At 43.6% G+C, this 21296-nt stretch overlaps 1 protein-coding gene across 1 annotated transcript in view; it reads left to right on the top strand.

The window, feature by feature from the left end:
- Positions 1–14079, top strand: part of MRPS9 (mitochondrial ribosomal protein S9) — a 63294-nt gene extending 49215 nt beyond the window's left edge. The window contains exons 6-11 of the mRNA XM_045771587.2: positions 3444–3529; positions 4353–4428; positions 6867–7032; positions 7974–8082; positions 11994–12163; positions 13888–14079. Coding sequence (XP_045627543.1) covers positions 3444–3529; positions 4353–4428; positions 6867–7032; positions 7974–8082; positions 11994–12163; positions 13888–13979 — 699 coding nt within the window. The 3' untranslated portion in view covers positions 13980–14079. The remainder of the gene's footprint in view (positions 1–3443; positions 3530–4352; positions 4429–6866; positions 7033–7973; positions 8083–11993; positions 12164–13887) is intronic.
- The last annotated feature ends 7217 nt before the right edge of the window (positions 14080–21296 follow it).

Raw genomic sequence — 21296 nt, 5'->3', positions numbered from 1 at the left:
TTAGGTAAATAGCAGTAACCACGATAAATGAATTCTATACTATGTTTATTTCATTTTATTTCATTGTATATGCCAGTAGCCAAAAACTTGGGAAGATTGCTACTTAGGAAATCTGATTTTCTGTGATTTTTTTTTTTTTAACAAACATGTATTTTAAGCCCATTAATTTTCTGTTATTTAACTAGTATCTAAGATAATAGTTACTATTAGTTTATTATTGTATGTTTTGGGTATCAAAATACAGTTGACTTTTCCTATACCACCCCCACAAGAAATTTGTTTACCCTCCCTAAAATTGGAATTTCTACATGATTAATATAGCCAAAACAGATTTTAGAAGGATACTAAAAAATCATATTGCTCATGCTCTGGGAAGGGTTTAGTTTAAGCATCCCTTTTCTGCAACCTGAGCATCTGGTATTTTCAAATTAGGCACCTTCTAAATTTGACTCATACATTATGGAAATCTGATGACACGAGGGGTGGATAGGCTTGCTTTGATTTTATGAAATATTAATCATAGCTGTGATTAATGATTCAGCATTTCACATCTGGGTTATTCCTGTCATATTTGAAAATTATACTATTAAATACAGTATATAAACTTAGTGTAGGTGGGGTCACACTAATTCTCCAGTGTCCTTTAAAAATTAAGTGGAAGCTTAACAATATACCAGAAGCTACCAGTGATAATCCGTGATGTTGACAGTTCCTGGCATATTTTATACCCTCAGGGATTTTTTGATGCAGGTTAGTACACATCTCTTCAGGGAGCTGAAGCTATAGAATCTCGTTTCCAGAGAGCTGTTGTCTCTAACTAACCAAGATAGAATCTCTAGAGTGGTTTTATTATATAGAAGAGAAAGAATAAATAGAAATGGTACACCAGTAGAATTGTTTCAGTTGTTAGACTCTTGCATGCCATACCTCTCCCCTGCTGTCATTTCTTGACCATTACTACAGGTCAGGCACTGCGCTAAATACTTGACACATGTTTTCCTATTGAAAGAAATGTATGGGGTGGCTTAATGAGAATTATGTAATTCAGTGGATTACAACCATCAAAGTATATGCCATAAATGTACAGAATTTACCATGTTTGAAATTTGACATGTACTGTTCATGGGTGGTTTTCTCATAGTACACATTTTTTTCTGATTATTTCACTTATACTATTTCCAAATGATTATGGAGCTAAATATAACTGTGGAAGGTAATAGCATAGTGAAAAAAATGTTAAGAAGAGTGTAGACTTAAAAGTCGGCCCAAAGTCACTGGAAAATGATAATGACTTTACCAGTCCACACATTGACTCGAAATTTGACTACGAGTCAGGTCAATAATAATAATAATAAGTTATTATTACTATTACTATTATTATTTTCTAGTTGCCGTAGTTATTCCAGAAATTAACAGCCTTACAAATGGGAAAGCACCTTATCACTGTTGTTGGTGTTCTCTTGGATTCGTATTTTTTTGAGCTGGATTTGAAAGATACAACATCTCTGACTTCCGTACCCTCAGAACATCCAGACTCTGGAGCAGACCAGAGAGACTGATGCCGTTCCGTCACCAGAGCCCCGACGTGTAGCAGTATGGCCGGGCTCGGCCTGCTGACAGCTGGGGCCAGGTGCACAGAGAGACGCTGTGTGCACTGTGTCTTACTGCGTACAAGTGGGGTAGGATTCGTCTCGTGGGATCTTGTTTCTTTATTTTACATGTTCAGAGTGTTTGAGAACTGCTTTCTAGAAACACAGGTGCACAGAAATTATTCTGATATGGTATCCAGTTGGGGTCACAACCTAGTATCTTAGCCTTTTAAAATGAGGTGAAAGTCAAATGAGGTTTACCGATTCTTGGGAGATAAATTGTAGACTTTGAAGTTGAATAGCAGGTATACATAGTACCTGTGGATGGTTCACGTTCAGTTTTGCTTTCTTTGGGGTAGACAATTGTAGTTCTGCTGTACACGCAATGGATTCGTACTTTGGATATAGCTGTAGAGATTGTTATACTTAATATGGACGCTAGAATACAATTAACTGAATTTGTCCCTTTGCTATATTATGTTGAACTAGACTCTTGGTACTTCTAGTCATCCAAACATCAGTGTATGTCACTCGGGATCATGGTTAAAACAGATCAGTGGGCCCCACCCCAGAGGTTCCCCATCTGAAAGTCTGGGTTGGGGCCTGAGAAATTACAATTCAAACCAGTTCTACGCTTGTACGCTGCTGCTGCTTCCCTGGGAACTTACCTTTACAGTTACTGAGCTGGTGATGGTTTCACTTTGTTGAGATCCTCATGTATGCTGTTAACATATGCACGCTGGTACAGACAGAGACCGGTGCAAAAGGACATGTCCCCTTTTCTTAGAACAAACTCTGTCAGCAACCTTGTGATATATATGACAGTTTAATCAGAGCCCGTAAGAAGTTGCCCTTCCAAAATTGAAATTAAGACTATTTGAGATATGGATGGACATGTCTGCAGTAACAAGTTGTGTCGTCATTATCTGATGGTAGCTGATGATGCTGGAAGGTGTCATGATCAGCAAGAAAAAAGTGTCATTTATATCCTCTCTGGCTCATCCTTTGAAAATGTTACCCATTAGGTATCAGTATGGTAGATGATGTTAAATTAGAAGTGAATACACACGGCTGGGAGTCCTCCATGAAAATTTGTTCAGTGAAAAAACCGGGAGGCAATTTGCATGATTCTACTTTTGTAAACTCATTTCCTGGAAAATGTATTTTATTGATAGTGTTCATTGCCAGATTATTGCTTTTTACAAGTTCTAACAAAATGGCAGTTTTCCCCCCTGCTTACATTATAATTTAACAAGTGGCATACATTTTATAGACTTTGTTAGAAAGTAAATTAATGGAAAGAAATCAAATAATAAAACAAATATAATAGAAAACTTTTTAAGATATAGACTAACATGGTGAGGACTTAAATATTATGTAAATATTGAATATTAGATAAGTAGTTTAGCTATAAATACCATAACTTTGCTGGTTAATTCCCTAAGTTTAAAGTGCATGTTGCTATATAAATTATGATTTATTTTACGGGAAAATTTTTGGTCTTGTTTATGGAACTTAAAGGAAAATAGTTTGTAGCTTTCTTTTGTGTTTATCACCCTCATGGAGTTTTTTTTGTAGAGTTCTTTATAGAGTAAATGTCTTACAGAGTTATCTAAAATCAGTTAACGTATACTATTATGTATGATACTAAATTGTCATTGAAATTACATTACCATTCTTCAGTTTGAGTGGGAAATAGTATAATTAAAAAGCATTTTCAGTATTATTTGCTGTGCAGCTAGATTCTGTGAGGAGGTCCCTTCTGAAACGAGGGATGCTCACAGGGAAAATACGAAGTAGAAGTCATAAGGTACCATAGCCCTTATTTTAGCGTGTGTATTTTATTTGCCACAGGAAGCATATGGAAAGCTACTAGAAGCAGAAAAACATCAGAATCAGTTGCAAGCCAAAGGTCTATTTTCAGAAAAAACTAAAACCAAGTAAGTTCTTCTCTCTGATTAAAATACATGCAAAATTTGAATGAAAAACATTCCACTTGTCATTGGTGGTGTTGAGGCATACTTAAAGCCTAGAAGTGTGTTCCCTAGTTCAGCACTGATCATTAAAGTTAGGGGTCAGAATAACAGGTGAGTTTTTTGTTTGGGTGGAAGTAGATATTGCAGCTGTTATTTTTATCTTCATTCCGGACTTATGTATTAAATGGCACTTATATTTAAAGATGGGGTCCTCAGAATTTTTGTTTATATAGCTGTATATTTACTGAAATACCAAAAACAATTAAGGCATGTGAATGTTAAGATTTGGACTTCCATTGGGCAGACAGTGATGGGTTAGATCTGTCGGCCCAGTTGTTTTGGCCTGGTGCTTCACTTCTTATGCAGAAGACGCAGGTCTTCGAGAATCCCTCGTCGAAGTTGCACATATGACCACCAGCTCTTTATTTGGACTTGATTACTCCTTTGTCCACTGGCAGGCCAACTTTGTGTCCATCGCTCTTCTTTGAAGTAAATAATGAAGTGCGATGTTAATTTGTAAGAAACCCGGTGGCTTGGTGTATCGGATGAGTTCCATAAGAGCGTGTTTCTGTCCTCCAACAAAACATTTGCTAGACTGGGTGTCTTTTCCAAAGTAGAATGAGGGGGTGAAATAACACTTCTCAAAAATAGTTTACTGGAGTGAAATTTTAATGCTCTAGAATATAAAAATTTGTTTCCCAATCAAGAATCGCTACTACATGTGGGATCTTTTGTGCTAGAACTCTAATTGCCTGGTTAAAAGAGAATATATGTGATATTTTAACAGAGACCTGATTGGCAGCAGATGGCTGATTAAGGAGGAACTAGAAGAAATGTTAGTGGAAAAACTGTCAGATCAAGATGTGAGTAATTAATCTTTTAAATTTACGGGGACCTGTGCCGTAAGAATGCAGACAATTGCTGTATTTAGGATCGTCACAGTCCTGTTTCTCAGAGGCAGGTGTTCCTAAGACAGTTTTCCTTTCTAAAACATATTTATAGTTGATTTCTGCCAAAGGGCCTTATTGCGGTCAGGAAGGTGACCTGCCTGCTGTCCAGGCCCTCCTCTCCTCAAGCGCTCTTGCTGTCCTCTGCCAGCGGTTCTAGGCAAGTGTGGCAGATGCCATTTTTCATCTCCGTCAGTAAAACGGATAGCTAATTTTACAAGCTAATAATGACAAGTGTAAGGAGTTACCACAGGTTAAATAGAAAAAGGAAGGAGCACATGGTTGCCTTCATGCAATTTGCTGCTCCCTGGCTTATATGCAGTACCTAGAAGGGCGGTATTTTTCATCTTGGAATCTGCGAAACCACCTGTGTCAGAATTACTTAAAATGCAGCCAGAAAACTGGTCAGAAAATGCAGTTTCCTAAGATTCAGACCTCGCTCAGAATTCATATTTTTAACCAGCTCCCCAGGTGAGTCTCATCCCTTATAAAGTTTGTGCCCCCTGCTTTGGATTTTCATTGGAGTGCTCTTTTGCTGAATGCTCTAATATACGCCAATATTATCTGAGGAAATTTGATGTTTTAAATATGTTGATGTTCTAAATTTAGATTATTTCTAGAAGATTTGAGTGTAAATTTCACAAATTGTTCCAAGAAGGGTTTTTTCTTCCATGGCACTGGCTAACATTGTTAGTACCTTGCCACCCGTGTTGATGTTAAGTCTTGTACTTAAATTGCTCTTTTTCTCATTTAACATATTGGAGAAATTAATGATTTGGAAACGTTGCAATTTGCTTAACAAGGTGTCAGGCATTTGGTGAGTGGTAGATCTGGAGTTAATTTCTAATATCCTAACTGCCAAGTCGCTATTGCTGCATTTGGATCTAACTGAAAAATCTCTCTTTGCTTCCTCATTGAACATATCATTTCATTGTTTCCTATGTTTTTTGGCTGCTTTGATTTTTTAATAATACAAGTTTGTTTTTTGGGTTTTTTTGTTTTTCCATCTTGAAAACATCCTAAGGACTTTTTTAGAGTTGTACAACTGGAAAGACAAAACAAATATATGCATTTTCTATGCATACACATAATGGTATGTATACCTCGTATACATAGACAGTAGGTGTGTAGATGACAGTCCGCTGTACCTGGGGGTACTGGAGAGCAGAAGAAGTCCTGAAGCTGCTGACTGGTATCAAGATACGAGGGAGGCAGGGGGAGGCAGGGACTTCATAAACCTTACCCCAGCACGTCACAAAGGCCATGCCAGACTCGTAGCTACCCCTCTGTATGTTCATAGTCAGTGGAACTGAGAGAACCGCCGAGAGCAGAGGGCACAGGCCTGGAGATGGAGGGGAGGAGCAGAGCTGTGTCAGTCCAGGTACCACACGTGGCGAAGTCTGTCCCCCTCACATAGAAAATTCCCCTTTTATTGTGACAGCCCAGGAAGCAGCAATTGAAGCAGTCTTTTTAAACTTACTGTTGAGATTTTTTCCGCATTTCAAATTATTAATGGCAGATGTTCACGATAAAGTCAGAGGCAACAAAGAAGAGTATGATTTTTAGGGGTGACAAAAGCACAAGGTTATCAAAAATCGGGTCTCACATCCCGCATAACTAGGGATCTTGAGTATTAGTTGTCGCCTTCTGCATAAACACTTCCGAATGATTACTCTGGCATCTAATTTTAAGGGGTTAATACCAAGTTGTTTACTTTCTAATCACATGTTCGAGAACTATTAAAAAAAACACACAGAGTAGCGGGGATAATTTATTTCAAGAGGTTGCCCTTTAAGTCAAGTATCTCTTGAATTTTTAAATAGCTTGATTGTTCAGTTTTAAAGGAAATCATAAACGTTAAAGTAACACAGCTTGAACAGCTAAAGATATATTTGCCAAATGTATTATGAAATATAATTTAAGAGGTACATTTTCTCGAAATCAAACTCTTCCTATTTTACTATACATAACTTAACTGGAAATTATTGTGAAACCTCCTCTTGATCCAGTTATTAAAAGAGTAGAAATTACACTTGAAGATCATCTAAATATTTTTTGAAAATGAATTTAAATCTCAATTTCATGTAATTATAATACAGAGAAACTGAATTTTCTTTGCTGGGTAAGTCTCTTTTGTTTCTCAAAAGAAAAGATTGGGCACTGAGGGATACACAGGGGAAGTGTTGTGTCTGCATGCTGTTTTAAAAGCAGCGTGAAGGTGCCGAAGTGTCATCCTGTCAAAATTCATCAAGAAAAGCAACATTGGAAAGATCAGGTATACAAAAATAGAAAAAAATTTAGCAAATGCAATTACACTTGCATCTTCTAATGAATTTTTCCTTTATTGTCCGCAGTATGCACAGTTCATTCGGCTGCTAGAAAGGTTATTGACACTGCACTGTGGTGCCAAAGAAGAATTTGTGCAGAGATTCCGTAGGAGTATAACTGTTCAATCAAAAAAACAGCTGATTGAAGCTCTGCAGTACGACGAGCAAGGAACGGCCTTCAGCACCAGCGAAGGTAATGACGTCCCGTGGAGAGAAAAGAAATTCCGTGAAAACTGAGAAACGACAGTTATTTTTATTTGCTGTCGCTCCCTGGTATTCAGTGGATTCATTTGTTTTTTGCTACTGCTACATTGGGTTTTCTAATTTTTAAGACTCTGTTGAAGTTTCAAAAATCTGAACCTTCTCATGTCCCAAGAAAAAATGTAGATGCGTACCTACCCCATCTTGTTAACACTTTTTATTTTTACAGACTTACGTGAAATCTTTTTGTTTTCACATTTTCAACTGGCAGAAACAAAAAATGTTTGTAATAAAGGTTTCCCATGTAAAATGAAAATGCTCGGGGAATCTGCTTGTCAGATACCGAAACTGTGAAGAGTGAACACTTGAGGTCCTCGACCTCACATCTTCCTTGGAGCCACACAGACATTCGTTATGGTGCAGCTTCTAAGGCCTGATAGACCTGCAGCTCTTCACAACTGAGCCTTCTTCCTTGGGCATTTCCGCTAATGCTTTCAAAGAAATGGGACCTTTCCTGAGGATTCTTTTCATTTCTACCAATTATATTTTATCATACTATTCATATATTTTTAAAAGTTATATGACTAGATATGTTTTTATTGATTATAAAAGAACACTGTAAATTGGTTGTTTTTCTAAAGTAACATAAATAAATACGAATTACTTCGTTGCTTGTTGAAACTAATTTTCAATCATTGTGGTGTTCCTAAAATGGAGTTGAGGAACAAAATTACCCCATAATAAGGTCTATTGCATCGATTATGGTGTAGTTGGCCTGTTTTATTTTTGTTTGACTTGTCATACTCCTAGAACTATCCACATACAGTGTAATAGTATATTGTCTTTCTGGGGGAAAAAAATCTAATGTCGTTTTACTATCTCAGAACATTCACCTTGAAGATTTTTACTAATAGAAGTTTTATATTTACTAAGGTAAAAGAAAGAGTGCAAAAGCCGAAGCGGTTGTTTATGAGCACGGAAGTGGGAAGATAAGCATAAATGGAATCGATTATCTGCTTTACTTCCCAGTGACACAAGACAGGTTCGTTTCTGGTTTTGCGTTTGCATTTTGTCTTTATACGTTTTACTAAAAGGCTTGTGGTTTTCTGATTATATATGTCTGAATGGTGGTTTCTCTTTACCAATGTAATTAATTTAAATCAAACTAGCTAGAGGGAAGCTGTTGCTGTTTTTTTTAGGTCATTTTCCAGATTTTAAAAAAGCATCTCTAGAATTCCTCATTAATTGAATCTTCTTCCTCTCTTCATCAGATCCTACTGGAAGTTGAGTATTTTAGATGAATCTTTCTGAAATGCACACTATGCCAGAATGAAAGGAAGTAGAGTCCCACCTTTTGTTTCCCTCTTGCGGGGAAGGGGAGGTGGGAGGCCAATGTGCGCAAAACAACAAAAACAACCTTAGCCCTTACCAGCATAAATATTAGGAAAAAACCTGCTTTATCGCTCAGAGGAAACTGATTACATATTGAGCAAGCAAAGAAACCTGACATTGATGTGTTTAAATAAGAGCTCATCGGGTTCTGCTTTAGTTCTCAGTGCCAAATATGGCAGTTTTATTTTTTGAACTTTGTATCCCGTGGAGAAATAGACATTAATCATAAATAAGTATTAGAGTTCAAGTCCTCTGAGTAGGCTCATCTTCGATCTCTGCGTCACTGTCTAAAGGCCTCTTTCGGAGATGGTTATCATTTTTCTAGTAGTTACTGTCATTCTCCACAAGTAACACAAGTTCTGCATGATTAGGCCCTTCTTCTTAATCCTCCCGTTTCCTGAATGTATAGTGCACTATTTAAGGTGAAAAGGGGCAAAAGCTCCACTGACCCCAATGCTTGTGTAAGGAAAAGAGGACCCTGTTAATGTCATGCAAGTTTCTGGACCGAATAATGACTTCGGGCAATGTATATTTATTTTATCGGTATGTGCGTCTGTGTCGAGGAGTAACCCACTCTTTTTTTTTTTTTTTTTAAATATTTTATTTATTTATTTGACAGAGAGACAGCCAGCGAGAGAGGGAACACAAGCAGGGGGAGTGGGAGAGGGAGAAGCAGGCTTCCCACCGAGTGGGGAGTCTGATGCAGGGCTCGATCCCAGGACGCTGGGATCACACCCTGAGCCAAAGGCAGACGTTTAACGACTGAGCCACCCAGGCACCCCAGGAGTAACCCACTCTTAACTACATTCAAATGGTGTAGACTAATTCTGCCATCCTTCTCACAGGGAAGTGGGTAGAGGAAGCTCTTCTTTCCCTTTAGAAAAGCCAGACAGAGACCCAGAATGTGAGCACTGGGAACTGCTTGGAGAAATGGCATTTGACCAATAATAACCTAATAGTTTGCTTTCAGATTTAACTTCTGATGATTTAATCATAAATCTCAGGTATGGCTTGATCTCCTAATTCAATGGTATCCTTAGAACTTATTCTCCAATTTGAATTCAGCAGGCATTTACTAAGGACTCTCTGTGTGCACCATCTCGTTCTGGGCATTTTGGAGATATCAGAGCTATTTAAGATATGATTTCTATCATCAAGAAACTTCTTCTCTGATTGGAAAGCCTAAGTAGAGAGTCTTGGTGGAAATGGGCACCCAGACCGTCTTGTCATCTTGAAGCGGTTGTAGGAATTGGGGGTAACCGTGCTAGCCCTGGGCTGGCCTTTGCACGTGCAGGAGCAGCTCAGGAGCTTACAGATTCAGCAGCAAGGTGACCACTGTCCAGTAGGAAGACAGCTGAACTGAGAATCAGGTGATCTCACTTCTAGTTCTGTTTTCTAGCTGTGTGACCTTAGCCCAGATACTTAAAGGTCACTTTGCTAGTTCGTAGGAGAGAGTTGGACATGATCTCTCAGATGCTCGCCTACAAGTCAGCTGGATGGCAAGCTCTCTTTCCAGAGCCCTTTCTTCAGGCTGTTTGCACAAATAGATCATTGGAACAAACGTTGACTTTGTTGCCTTCCCAGTGTTATCAGAAAATTTTTGTTTATTCATTCATTCACTTATACAGTGGGCATTTATTACTAAGTCTCTAGTACTGTGGAATACAAAGATTAATAACCCTTCTGATTTGGAAAGGCCTCTGCTCTGTCAGCCAACCACTAAAGCAACTCTTACTTGATCATCTATACAAAAGAAATACGTTCCTCACACAGCACTAGCCATGTAATAGTGGAGATAAGGTTAGCATTCTAAGCGATTAAAGAAAAATCAAAAAGAGCATGTATTTGTACATTGGCTAAGTTACATGCTTTTGAATTGGTGCCATAAGGAGTTGTGTTCAGAGAAGATAGGAGATTGTTTTATATTTTTTTCAAAGTAGCTTTGATTAAGTAAGTGTGATGGTTTTAACTCAGGATTCCGTCTGAGACACCCGAGAGCAGATGAAGCCTGTTTTTGTACGTATTTGTTTGCAGTCCGGATTAAAGTCGATAGCTATGTATAATCATCTTCAGTTGTTACCCTTTGGGTCACACCTCCATAGAAAGTTTTCTTCCTCGGTGTGCACCCACTTCCCAACTGTCCAGACCCTTCTTGGTGGTCTGTCTTACTTTGACCCGTGCGTGGCTCAGGCACTGTAGTGTATCCGGAGTAGATTAGAGGATCTGAGTTTGTCTCCATTTCTTTATATAAGCATTTGTTAGGGAATCTTAGACTTTGAGGAATGAACACAGGTAAGTGTTTAAGCTCCCAAACAAGTGGGGGTCAGAGCTGCTCAGTAATGTCACTTACAACACTAACCACTTACCTGTGTCAGGCAACGCAGAGACACTATCCTGGACATTCTGTCTTGGCCTGTCTTTCCCTGATGAAAAAATGGAATGGCGGAATTACATTATCAGTCTCTAAATTTTCTTCAGTTATTATGATAATATGGCTATTACATAGAACAGTACTATTTTTATAACACTGCTATCTTTTATTTGGTTGCTTTATTCAAAAAAGCAGTATGGATTTATGTTGTTTCAGGCCCGTGTTTGCTGTTGTGTCATCCCTGTTGAAGCAACATTCCTGTTGAAACAGCACTATTGCAGATTCTAATTAACTGTGTTCTTGGAAGGTCTTGTTCAGAGAGAAGGTTCTGTCCATCTGTCTGCATGCGATTATTTTGCCCTTGTAGCCTGAGGAGTAACACTTGAATGTCCTGTCCGTATGTGTCTTTCAGCATCATTATCGTATAAGTTTTATTTGGGGTCTAGAAAGCTAACACTGTCAGATAAAGCAAGTCAGTGCAAAATGAATCGGCTTTTATAAATATTCAGTAGAGATATTAGGGCAAATGGCAAGATCAGCATACCTGACAGAGGCAGTGGTGATTAGACCTGGTACATAAATGGTGTTCAGCAGACACTTGCTGGGTTGAACAAGAGAAGGTCCGGACCGTGTTCTGTCTGTGTTCCCTTACCTCCAGACTGCCGAGGTAAGCGGGCCTGGCTGGCGTTGTGCACCGTGTTGCCTGACACCTGCCAATTTAAGAACCAGTCGTAGGAATGGGTGTTTCGGGGGTAGGAGTTGAATGTGTTCTAGTAACTGTGAAAACCACATCAGGATGAGCACCGTACGTTACACAGATATGTGATGGTATGCTTTGTTCAGTGAATCTAACGCATTGATAATTGATTACTGAATCCAGGAAGAGTCAGCTGATCAGAGGAATTTCCCAGCTCTGAGACTTTTCTACAAGGCTATTTTCAAGCTTTGCAGTGTTCTCATGAGAGAAAAGGGCTCAACTCTGAGAGGGTGTGTATTGCTCCAAGAAGAAGAAATGTGGCTGTCCGCAGAGCAGTCTCAACATCAGAAACACCAGGAGTTGATCCTGTAATGGGTTGACTGAAGTATGCACGTGGGCGTGCGCGATACACTTTCTATAAATGCTGACCACGTGACCAGTTTGTAACACACGTGTCTTGATAGTGAGCTGCCTTTCCTTGGATGTGTTCTAGAGAACAGCTGATGTTCCCCTTCCACTTCCTCGACCGGCTTGGAAAACATGACGCGACCTGCACAGTCTCGGGCGGTGGGCGGTCGTCCCAGGCCGGAGCCATACGCCTGGCGCTGGCAAGAGCCTTGTGCAGCTTTATCACCGAGGAAGAGGTCGAGTGGATGAGACAAGGTACGAGCTGCCGTGGGAGCGGCGGCGGGTGGTTGTCTCCGCCTTATCCGTGAGCATTCACCGGTTCCCGCACTGGTTTCCTGAAATCAGAAAATACTCACTTAAATACGTGGCGTTTCAGTTTGCTGGTTTCTCTCTGCTCCAGAACCATACGCGCTTCTCAGTTTTGATTTCTGTGAAGGGAATTTGAATTAGAAAAAGAAAAGGAGGCCCTCCCGGCATCAGAGAACATTTCCTTTGGCCTTTAAGGCCTAACCGCGTAGCCAGCTTACCAGGCGCTTAACGGTTGAATCAGGGAGTGATTTCTTTTATCATAGAGACTTGTAACTATTCGATGTGATAATGAAGCCCATACTGTATCTTTCCAACATTATTGGTGATTTCCGTTTTTCCACTGTGATGACTTTGAATTGTATGTTGTCTGATTCACTGGGTGACCGTCACCTCGTCAGGAACCCAAGAGTCTGCAGGGTGAGGAAGAGTAGGCCAGTTTGTTCGTTAGGGCACTGCTTTAAGCACTTAAGGATAAATTAGGGCGGTTCTAGCTGAAGACCGTCTTCGAACTGTTGACGGGAAGAAAGCGCTGGGGGCACTCCTAACCAGCTGTTAGCGCCTCTGGGCCCCACACTTCCTCTCCGGGCAAGTAAGATGGCCTCTGCACCCCCTGCCCTCCCGCGTGAGCCCCTCGGTCCCAATACCGCGCTGCACAGAAGCACCACTTATGGCTTAGGCTAGCCGATTCTTGAAGTCTCTTACAAATCCATTTGCTTATAAAAAATTCACCATTTTGTAGGATTAATGTCCTTCATAATTCTGCCAGTTTGACTTAGTGGGCATATTGAAGGGTAATAAAGCAATATTGCTTATAATTCAAACTCGAATTTAGACAAGTCTTATATGCATTTTGTCTAAAATATTTATACCATGCCCTTTTAAAAGATAAGTAAATGCAAAAACTTACGGGTTTATAACGAGTGATTGGAGTTTGCCTTTGCTTTACACCCTTTCAGATACTCCTAATAAAATACCCACACCTTGTCTACAGGGAAAGGAAGTGCTAGTGTTGGAAGAGTAAAAAAGACAAGGAAAAACTATGGTTTGTTTACATATTTATAAAAGCATTGTAAGCGCTTTCTCATGGCTGGTATTCTTGAAATCTGTGGTTCCAGCCACCACGGGGGTGCATTATTTGGGCCGTATGCTGAGAGTAACTTATCAGTTGCTTAGAAATCATAATCGTTCTTGATGATTAGGAGAGTGAAAGCTTCCAGAAGTTTCTTTTCTCAGGTTTGATAAGTCATACTGTATTGTGTATATTTGTATATTCATGTTCTTAAATCTACAGTGTCCATATCCTTCCTCTTACTCCACCGTATAGTGTTTCTTTTCTGCCTCGTGTCTCTGTTAGAACTTTCACACCTGTAATAATAAGCGGGCAGCGTCAGTGCAGTTGTGGTGAACAGTGACCACCCACACAAGGGCAGACTTAAGTTGAACAGGCTTAAAAACCTACAAGGAACCATAGTCCTTGTAGGAGGAGAACAGACTCAAACAATGTACCTGGTGTTTGTCTCTGAAATGGGGGAACTATCCTAAAAGAGTGAGAGCAAACTGCTGTCATGAGACTTACACCAGGCTGGTAAATTATTACAGGTCTGGTTGCTTGCCTGCTAGGCAATGTGCCTTTTCCATGGTTCATGAAGGCTTCTCTTTCTACACTGCAGCTGGACTGCTGACTGCTGATCCACGCGTCAGAGAACGGAAGAAGCCAGGCCAAGAGGGAGCCCGCAGAAAGTTTACCTGGAAGAAGCGCTAAGTGTTCTTTCACGGGCGAGGAGAGGAAACGCCGTGTATATGTGCCTGGCATGTGGCAGACATACAATAAATATTTGCCCGCCAGTGTGAGGGCAACACTATCAGGCATTTGAGTTGTGAGATGATTTATTTTTAAAAGCTACTTTGTAAAGGTTACCTTGTAAACATAATTTTTAAAAAATGTTTCGCTTCATTCTGCTGCTTTATTTTTTAAACTTTTTCAGAAGGTAGTTTTAGAAGCATGATTCATAGAATCTTGGCATATTGGATCTGAAAGGAACATTCAATAACATCTAGTCAGGTAACCTCCTTTTGCAGACGAGAAGGCCCTGCCTCCAAAATGAGAAGACCTTCTGGAGCTACATTGTTAATTTAATGAGAGAACTCATTTCTCCAGATTCTCTTGTTTTCCCCTACGGCCATTGTTACAACATGCTTTTCAAAATGAGAGGCAAGAACGCACGTTCAGGAGAATGAAGTAGTTGTGAGCGTCTTTGTCAGGAGCCCGAGAGGGCCGAGCTGCCAGATGTCCAAGGAGCGGATTCAGACAACAGGCCAGTCTCCCCCTAGCCCCTGGCAGCACCACTCTGCTGTTTCTAGGCGTTCGGCTTTAAGATGCTACAGAGAAGTGATACTGTGTGATATTTTGTCTTCATCCAGCTTATTTCCCTGAGCGTCATGCCCTCCACGTTGGGTACAGGCTTTCAGCTAGAAGATAAGTTAGTTCTGAGTGAATCTAATGTGATTATGGTTGATGATTCTGTATTGTATAGTGGAAATTTGCTTAGTAGATCTGAAGCATTCCCCACCAAAAAAAAAAAAAAAAAATGTGGGGGGTGGTAATTGAGGTGATGGGTGGGCTAGTTAATTTGAGGGTAGGAACCCTTTCACAGCCCGTGTGTATGTACAACTGTCCCCCGCCCCCCATCCACAGGCGTACGTTCCAAGACCCCCGGTGAGTGCCTGAAACCACAGATAGTACCGAACCCAATACATAATGGAGGTTTTTTCTATACATAAATATCTTTGATAAAGTTTAATTTATAAGGTAGGCATAGTAAGAGATTAACAATAATTAATAATCAAACAGAATAGTTACAGCGTATTCTGAAATACAAGTTACGTGAATGTGGCATCTCAGAGTACCCTGCACTCACCCTTCTCAAGGTGGTGCGAGGTGATAAAATGCCCACGTGAAGAGACGGAGTGAGGGGGAAGACGTGGGCGTTTGGACGCGGCGGTAGGCTGCTCCCGACCCTCTGATGATGCAGCAGGAAGATCATTTGCTTCCAGACTGGTTGACCACGGGTATCTGAAAGCACAGATAAAGGGGGACTACTGTCTATCAAATCATCACATTGTACATTTTAAATATGTTACAGCTTTGTCAATTCTACCTCAGTAAAGCTGGGAGGAGCCAAGTGAATTCATCGTGAAGTCTCTAATCGCTCACCGCTCTAGGACAAGCAAGAGCCTAAACCAGGGGCAGTGCTCCCCAGCCCACCGAGGGCTCAGCAAGGGTGCCTGTGCAAGAGATACGGAGACTCGGAGGGAAGGTGGGTAGGCCAGGAGTTCACGGAGGCGGAAGAGCCACGGCGGGGCCCAGGCGCCGAGTCCTTGACTGCAGGTGCCCCAGAGACTGCCACACAGTAGCTGTCTGCGGGGCAGGGGTGGGGAGGGCCGCTTCCCTGGGCCACCCTCTGTAATTGCCTGCACTGGGTCTGAAAGACCACGTACAGGTTTCTGGCCAACAGCTGGACTCCTCAGTCAAAGCTGAGTGTTAAATTGAGGAGCTCGTTATAGGGTTTCCCAAAGATCTTTAAGAAACTTAGATTTTAACGTTACTATAATTTTGCAGTAGGTTTTTGAGGGGAAAAAAGTAATTGGTGCAAGAGTGCTTTAAATCCATTTTGATACAGTTTTAATAAATACAGTACTTAAGAAATTAGACCCTCAGTGTTCAGTTGTCCTTTCTGTAGAGAGTTATCTAGTACTGATTCTTAGTAAATTGGTTTTTTTAAAAATCTAGGCTAAGTTCTGAAATGTGTACATACACTTCAGATCCTTACACCATACGGTAACCTGATGAAAACGGGGCCATATGTACCCTCGCATCATGCCCAACGGATTATTCGTCTCGGACGAAATCGTAGAAGACGTGCTCTGGATTTTTCTACACGGCAGTCATTCTCTTGTGAAGTCGTGGCAGGTTTTGTTCCACCTGTGTCGGAGCGTGCTTTCTATCACCTTGACGAGAGAGAAGGGACAAGCGGTCCCGCCGCGGCGTGGGTCTGCCAAGGCCTTGTAGGTGGGCGTGCGGGTCCGCCAGCATCTGGCGAGCACCTGCCCCGCTCCTGCCGGCTCAGGTGGGACAGGCCCGACCAAGCGCGGGCTGCCTGGGGCTTCTTGTGGAGAAGACGACTCGGAGGAAGTCTCGTGGGAAAACGGGGTGCTGTGCAGGAAAGCCAGGAATAGAGCCACAGGCCGGGGTGTGGAAGGACGGGAGACTTGGCTGGGACAGGAGTGGGGGCAGGAGGTGGGAGTGCAGACCCTGGCAGCAGGAGAAGAACAGGCGGAAGGTGAGTTCACGGATGGGGGGGAACAGAAGCGGCAGGTGGGGGTGCCGCCGGTGGGAAGGGTGCTGTGCGGGTTTGTGGCAGCCCACGACGTCACAGCACTGCGTCCGTGCTAGCTGCCCACAGAAAATGCCTGAGCCTGACCTCTCAAGAAAATAGCCATGAGGGTTGAGATTGGATGATGATTTCAAACTGTTAGCAACAGGACTCTGAAAGATTTTAGCTCTTAGGTAGGATCGTAGCACATAGTACAGTTGACCTTTGAGCTGCATGGGTCTACTTATAACTGGGTTTTCTTTTTCCAGAAAGTAGAGTATTGTGAATGCATGTTAGGATTTTCTTAACATTTCCTCTAGCTTTATTATAGGAACATACAATATACGTTAGTTGTGTGTTTCACAACTATTCGTTATGGGTAAGGCTTCCGGTCAACAATAGGCTATTAGTAGTTACATTTGGGGAGAGTCAGAAGTTCTACAGGGGTTTTCTACTGCACAGGGATCGGCACCCCAAACCCCCACACTGTACAAGGGTCAGCCTATAGCAAGTCTGAGTGTTGGGTCCCACCGTCCTGGGAGGCGGCTCTCAGGAACCCGGGCTCCAAGGGAGAATCTCGACCTCAGGAAGATCGCAGCTGTTGCAGGAGCAGGAGGGACTCGAAGTAGAGGACCCATCAGGAGGCTGCGTGACCGAAGGGAGGGTGACCAGAACGGGGGCGAGTGTACAGAATGTTCCAGAGCCTGCCGGAGCAGAGGTGGGTGACTGGCTGGCTGCAGGAGTCAGGGGCAGATACCAAGTGGGAGAGCGAGCAGGCAGCTGGGAGTGCGGAGAATGGCAAACACGCGAAGGGCAGCTGGCGACGGGACGGTGACGCCAGAGGGGCAGGCTTGGGGTTTCGGGTGTCTCCGGATAGTTGCAAACAAGGAGCTGTAACTCAGCAAGACGGTGGCGGTTTGGGAGGCCGGTACCCGGTGGCGCATTGAAACAGCAACAGGGACGCGCGGCGGGAAGGAGGCTAAGCTCGGGCTGGAGAAACAACAGCGAAGCTCGCAGCCTGAAGCAGCAGCAGGGATGGTGGAGGAGGGAGGGAGTTGGGGTGACCCGAGGCCTCCCCCGCACCAGCGGACGGTGCGTGCGGGCTGTGTGTGCAGCAGGTCGCGCTACCCCCCGCTGTTTCCCCACGTCGGATGGGGGTCGCAGTCGGCCCTGGCAGCTGCCCCTGCCCTTCTGTGAGGATCAGAGAAGACAGAGCGAGGCAGCACCAGCCGTCCGCTGGGGAGCTGGGCCTCGGGGTGTGGGGACGAGGGGACGCGAAGAGCATTAGAGCAGGTCTGGCCTCTTTCCTTGCTCGGCTGGAGGTAGGCTCCTTTGCAAACAGGTGGTTAGGGCAGGAGCCGGCGGCACTCAGCAGTCTTGACCCTGTCGGCCACCGGTGTGGTCGGAAACTTGGGGAGAGTGTTCTGAATGCCCCCTGTGTATACAGCATTGAGAAGGGCTGATAGGACTGTTTTTTTTAAATAGGCGTTGACAAGATGACTGCCTTCAGTGACTAGTTAAGTTCTTTCTCGGTGCCGACTACTGTTCTAAATACAGACAAGAAAGTACTCGATCCGCACAGCAACCCTATCAGCTAGCTGCTGAAAAAAATCAGCGCCCAGGGACGTTATCCCGTACCTTCCCCAAAGTTGCGCAGTGAGTGGATCTGGAATCTTGGCTCCAGCGCGTGTGCTCTGAAGCCTGCGGGATAGCGAGGCAGGACTCACAGCACACAAGCCACGCGTACCGCCCGCGCTGTCACGGCCCACGGAAGGAGAGCCTGCTGTTCGGTGCGGTCAGGAGATCTGATGGAGGCGGCGGAGTTTCAGGCCGAGCCTAGGGGATGGGTAAGCATTGATTAATTAGCATTTATACTGGGCCTGACAGCCCACCTAGAGCCTTCATCACCTCCAGAGAGGGCTGTCACTGCCACACCATCAAGATGGGATCACTAGGAGGACAATGAGTGGGCCAGGTGCCTGTGGGAGAAGGTTCCAGGTGAGGCTTGAACAGCGATGCGAGTCTAGGGATGAAGCCCGAGGAAGGTGAGGACTCCCCCAGTTTGCCCTCGATGCCCAGCCTACAGCTCTCAGTATCACTGGATTATCTCCGTGTAACCCGTAAGTGGTTCTCTCTGGCTCCCCACCCTTCAGGGCGTGCGCGAAACCTCAGCATCCTTCCCAAGGTTTAATGGATATGTAATCCGTCCTGGCATCGGTCCATCGCTCTCACAAGATGCCCAGAGGGCTCTGTCCCTGTCATGTTAAGAACCACGGACATAAGGAGGGTTTTGATTTTGGTCTTGTTTTTGTTTTGTTTTAAGGAAAATAAGGAAAGAAGGAAAATAAGCCTGGCCTTTGCACGCAGCACTGAAAGCGTGGGTGAGGCAGAGCAAATGTGTGGACGCTGGTGAGGGGCGCTGTGCCAGGTGGGGCAGAGGGCTGGGGAGACGGGTCCCTGAGTGTCCACTCGATATACTTGCCAAAGGTGATACGTAGGATTTTCATTACGAACCGTTACCTGATAAAAGTAAGTACAAGGACACGCTGAGGTGAAACGTGGAGGCTTCAGAACAGTCTCGAGTCCGTGTGTGACCTCGGGCAGGCTGACCTCCTTACACCTCGACTGCTCATTCGGGAAATGGGGAGAACAGCGGCAGGCCTCCGAGGACCACGAGGAGCCATGGAGCCCACAGGAAGTGGTCTGTAAATGTTGGTTACGCTTCTCATCTAAAAATCCCTCTTTCACCTTCTGTCATTCGGTGAAACAAAAGTGCATGGAGATCCGGGAGCTTGGAAGAGGGCAAGAGGAGAGGCGGTGGTGTGAGCAAGCCGTCGGGGAAGTGAAGGAGCGGGTCATTGGGTAGGTGTTTCCTTCTCCTGCAGCAAGGACCAGAAAAGTCTAAAACATGGTGGCACGAATGGCGCAACTTGATGTTGCAGACCCAGTGTCTCCGTGTCTGTGAGAATATCTAGGCCAGACTGGATTCAGGAACCTTCCGACGTCGGGTTCAGTCAGCCCCAGGAAGGGCTCAGAGCCACGGTGGGTAGCAACCAGCAAGGTACGACGGGTGTTTACGAGGAGGGATCAGGAGGATGCGTTTTACAAACACTAAAGTCAAGTGCCTTCATGGTCCCCAGAATAACAGGCAAGGACCATAAAAAAAAACATCATCACCTCACCTCACAGAAATTATTGGCCCTTTGGTGAACAACCTTGTGAAAAACCACAGAAGTCACTCTTCTAAGCCTGTGGTGCAAGTAGTCTTTGAACGCTAATCTGTAAAAACCACTGAACATCAATACCGTGTGCAAAGTCTTATCAAAGAATGTTTGCTGCCATTTCACAGAAAACAGATTGCAAGTTATTACTGAGGAACAAAGTGTTGAGAAAGATTTTTTAAAAATTCAAGTCCTATCATTGTATTACTTTCCCTTCAGCCACAAATCGTTAGCTTTTTAAACTAAATCATCAATAAAATTAGTGTCATACATTAAAAAAAGGAACCACAGACAGAGTATTTCATTAGGATTAGAAGACACAGGTTCATCATATAAATCACATAAACGATTTATGGAACAGAGACCTGTATTAAGCATGTGTTTCTGATGCTTTGTCATCCTGGGGCCCTGCTGACTGGAGCCGGACCTGCCAGCCAGGGCGCCTTCTGTATACAAACCAGCCAGCCCCGTATTCACACCCCTCCTGTGTCCACCTGCCCTAATCACCTCAAGGCCACACACCTTACAATGAGGGACAGCCCCTGTGTCCCAGAGCCCTCCGAAACTAGCCACCCCTAAGCCTGCTTACACCGTCTCATGCACTCCATCCCTCAGAGCCCACAATAAAAACCAGGTTTTCCACTTGCTCTGTCTCCTAGCCAACCCTGGTCCTTCCCTGCATGGCCCGGTGTGGTGTGCCATGCACCGCCCTCCCCCTCCCCAGGAACCATAACAAAAATCTTTCCAGGGGCAGTCACCTGACCTGTTGGCCTCACCATGCCTGAATCATAATGAAACCTACATTTTAAACAAGGCCTCAACCTCGAAAGACACCGTTACACTGTGACCACTCTGTTCTAGGATTGCTGTCACTTTTCTGTTAGCACTTTTTGTCATTGGATTTGTATTCGCTAATTATTTACTATGGTTATAAGCAACAACCAGACCAGTTCCTTCCAGGAAATTTTTTTTTGAAGATTTTATTTATTTATTTGAGAGAGAGAGAGTGAGAAAGAGCATGAGAGGGAAGAGGGTCAGAGGGAGAAGTGGACTCCCTGCTGAGCTGGGAGCCTGATGCAGGACTCGATCCTGGGACTCCAGGATCATGACCTGAGCTGAAGGCAGTTGCTTAACCAACTGAGCCACCCAGGCACCCCAGGAAATGTTTTTAAGAGAAGCGAGAACACCCCTTTATTGGAGTGGTAAATTCATACTGCTTTTCATTACATCACTGCTGCCTAAGCTTTAACAAGAGGTAGGACCACTTTGGGATCCCCTGTGAACACTGTTCATGCGGAATCCAAATGGATTCTTCTTCATTTTCCCGGCACCTGGTTGTGCTTCTAAAGAAGATGGAAACCTCTCCAGGGGAGCTGGCCTCGCGGTGTGAGAGCTCTCCCTCTAGGTCAGGCCTGAAGGATTCATCGGAGCTGTGCACAGTCAGAGGTAACCCGGTAAGCCCTCCCCGTCGCGGCGTCTCCTCCC

Source organism: Ursus americanus, chromosome 7 (genome assembly GCF_024610735.1).
Source record: "Ursus americanus isolate L20-20 chromosome 7, mUrsAme1.1.p, whole genome shotgun sequence".
Taxonomy (NCBI): domain Eukaryota; kingdom Metazoa; phylum Chordata; class Mammalia; order Carnivora; family Ursidae; genus Ursus; species Ursus americanus.
The sequence above is the reverse complement of the archived record's forward strand: the minus strand, read 5'-3'. Positions and strand labels throughout refer to the sequence as shown.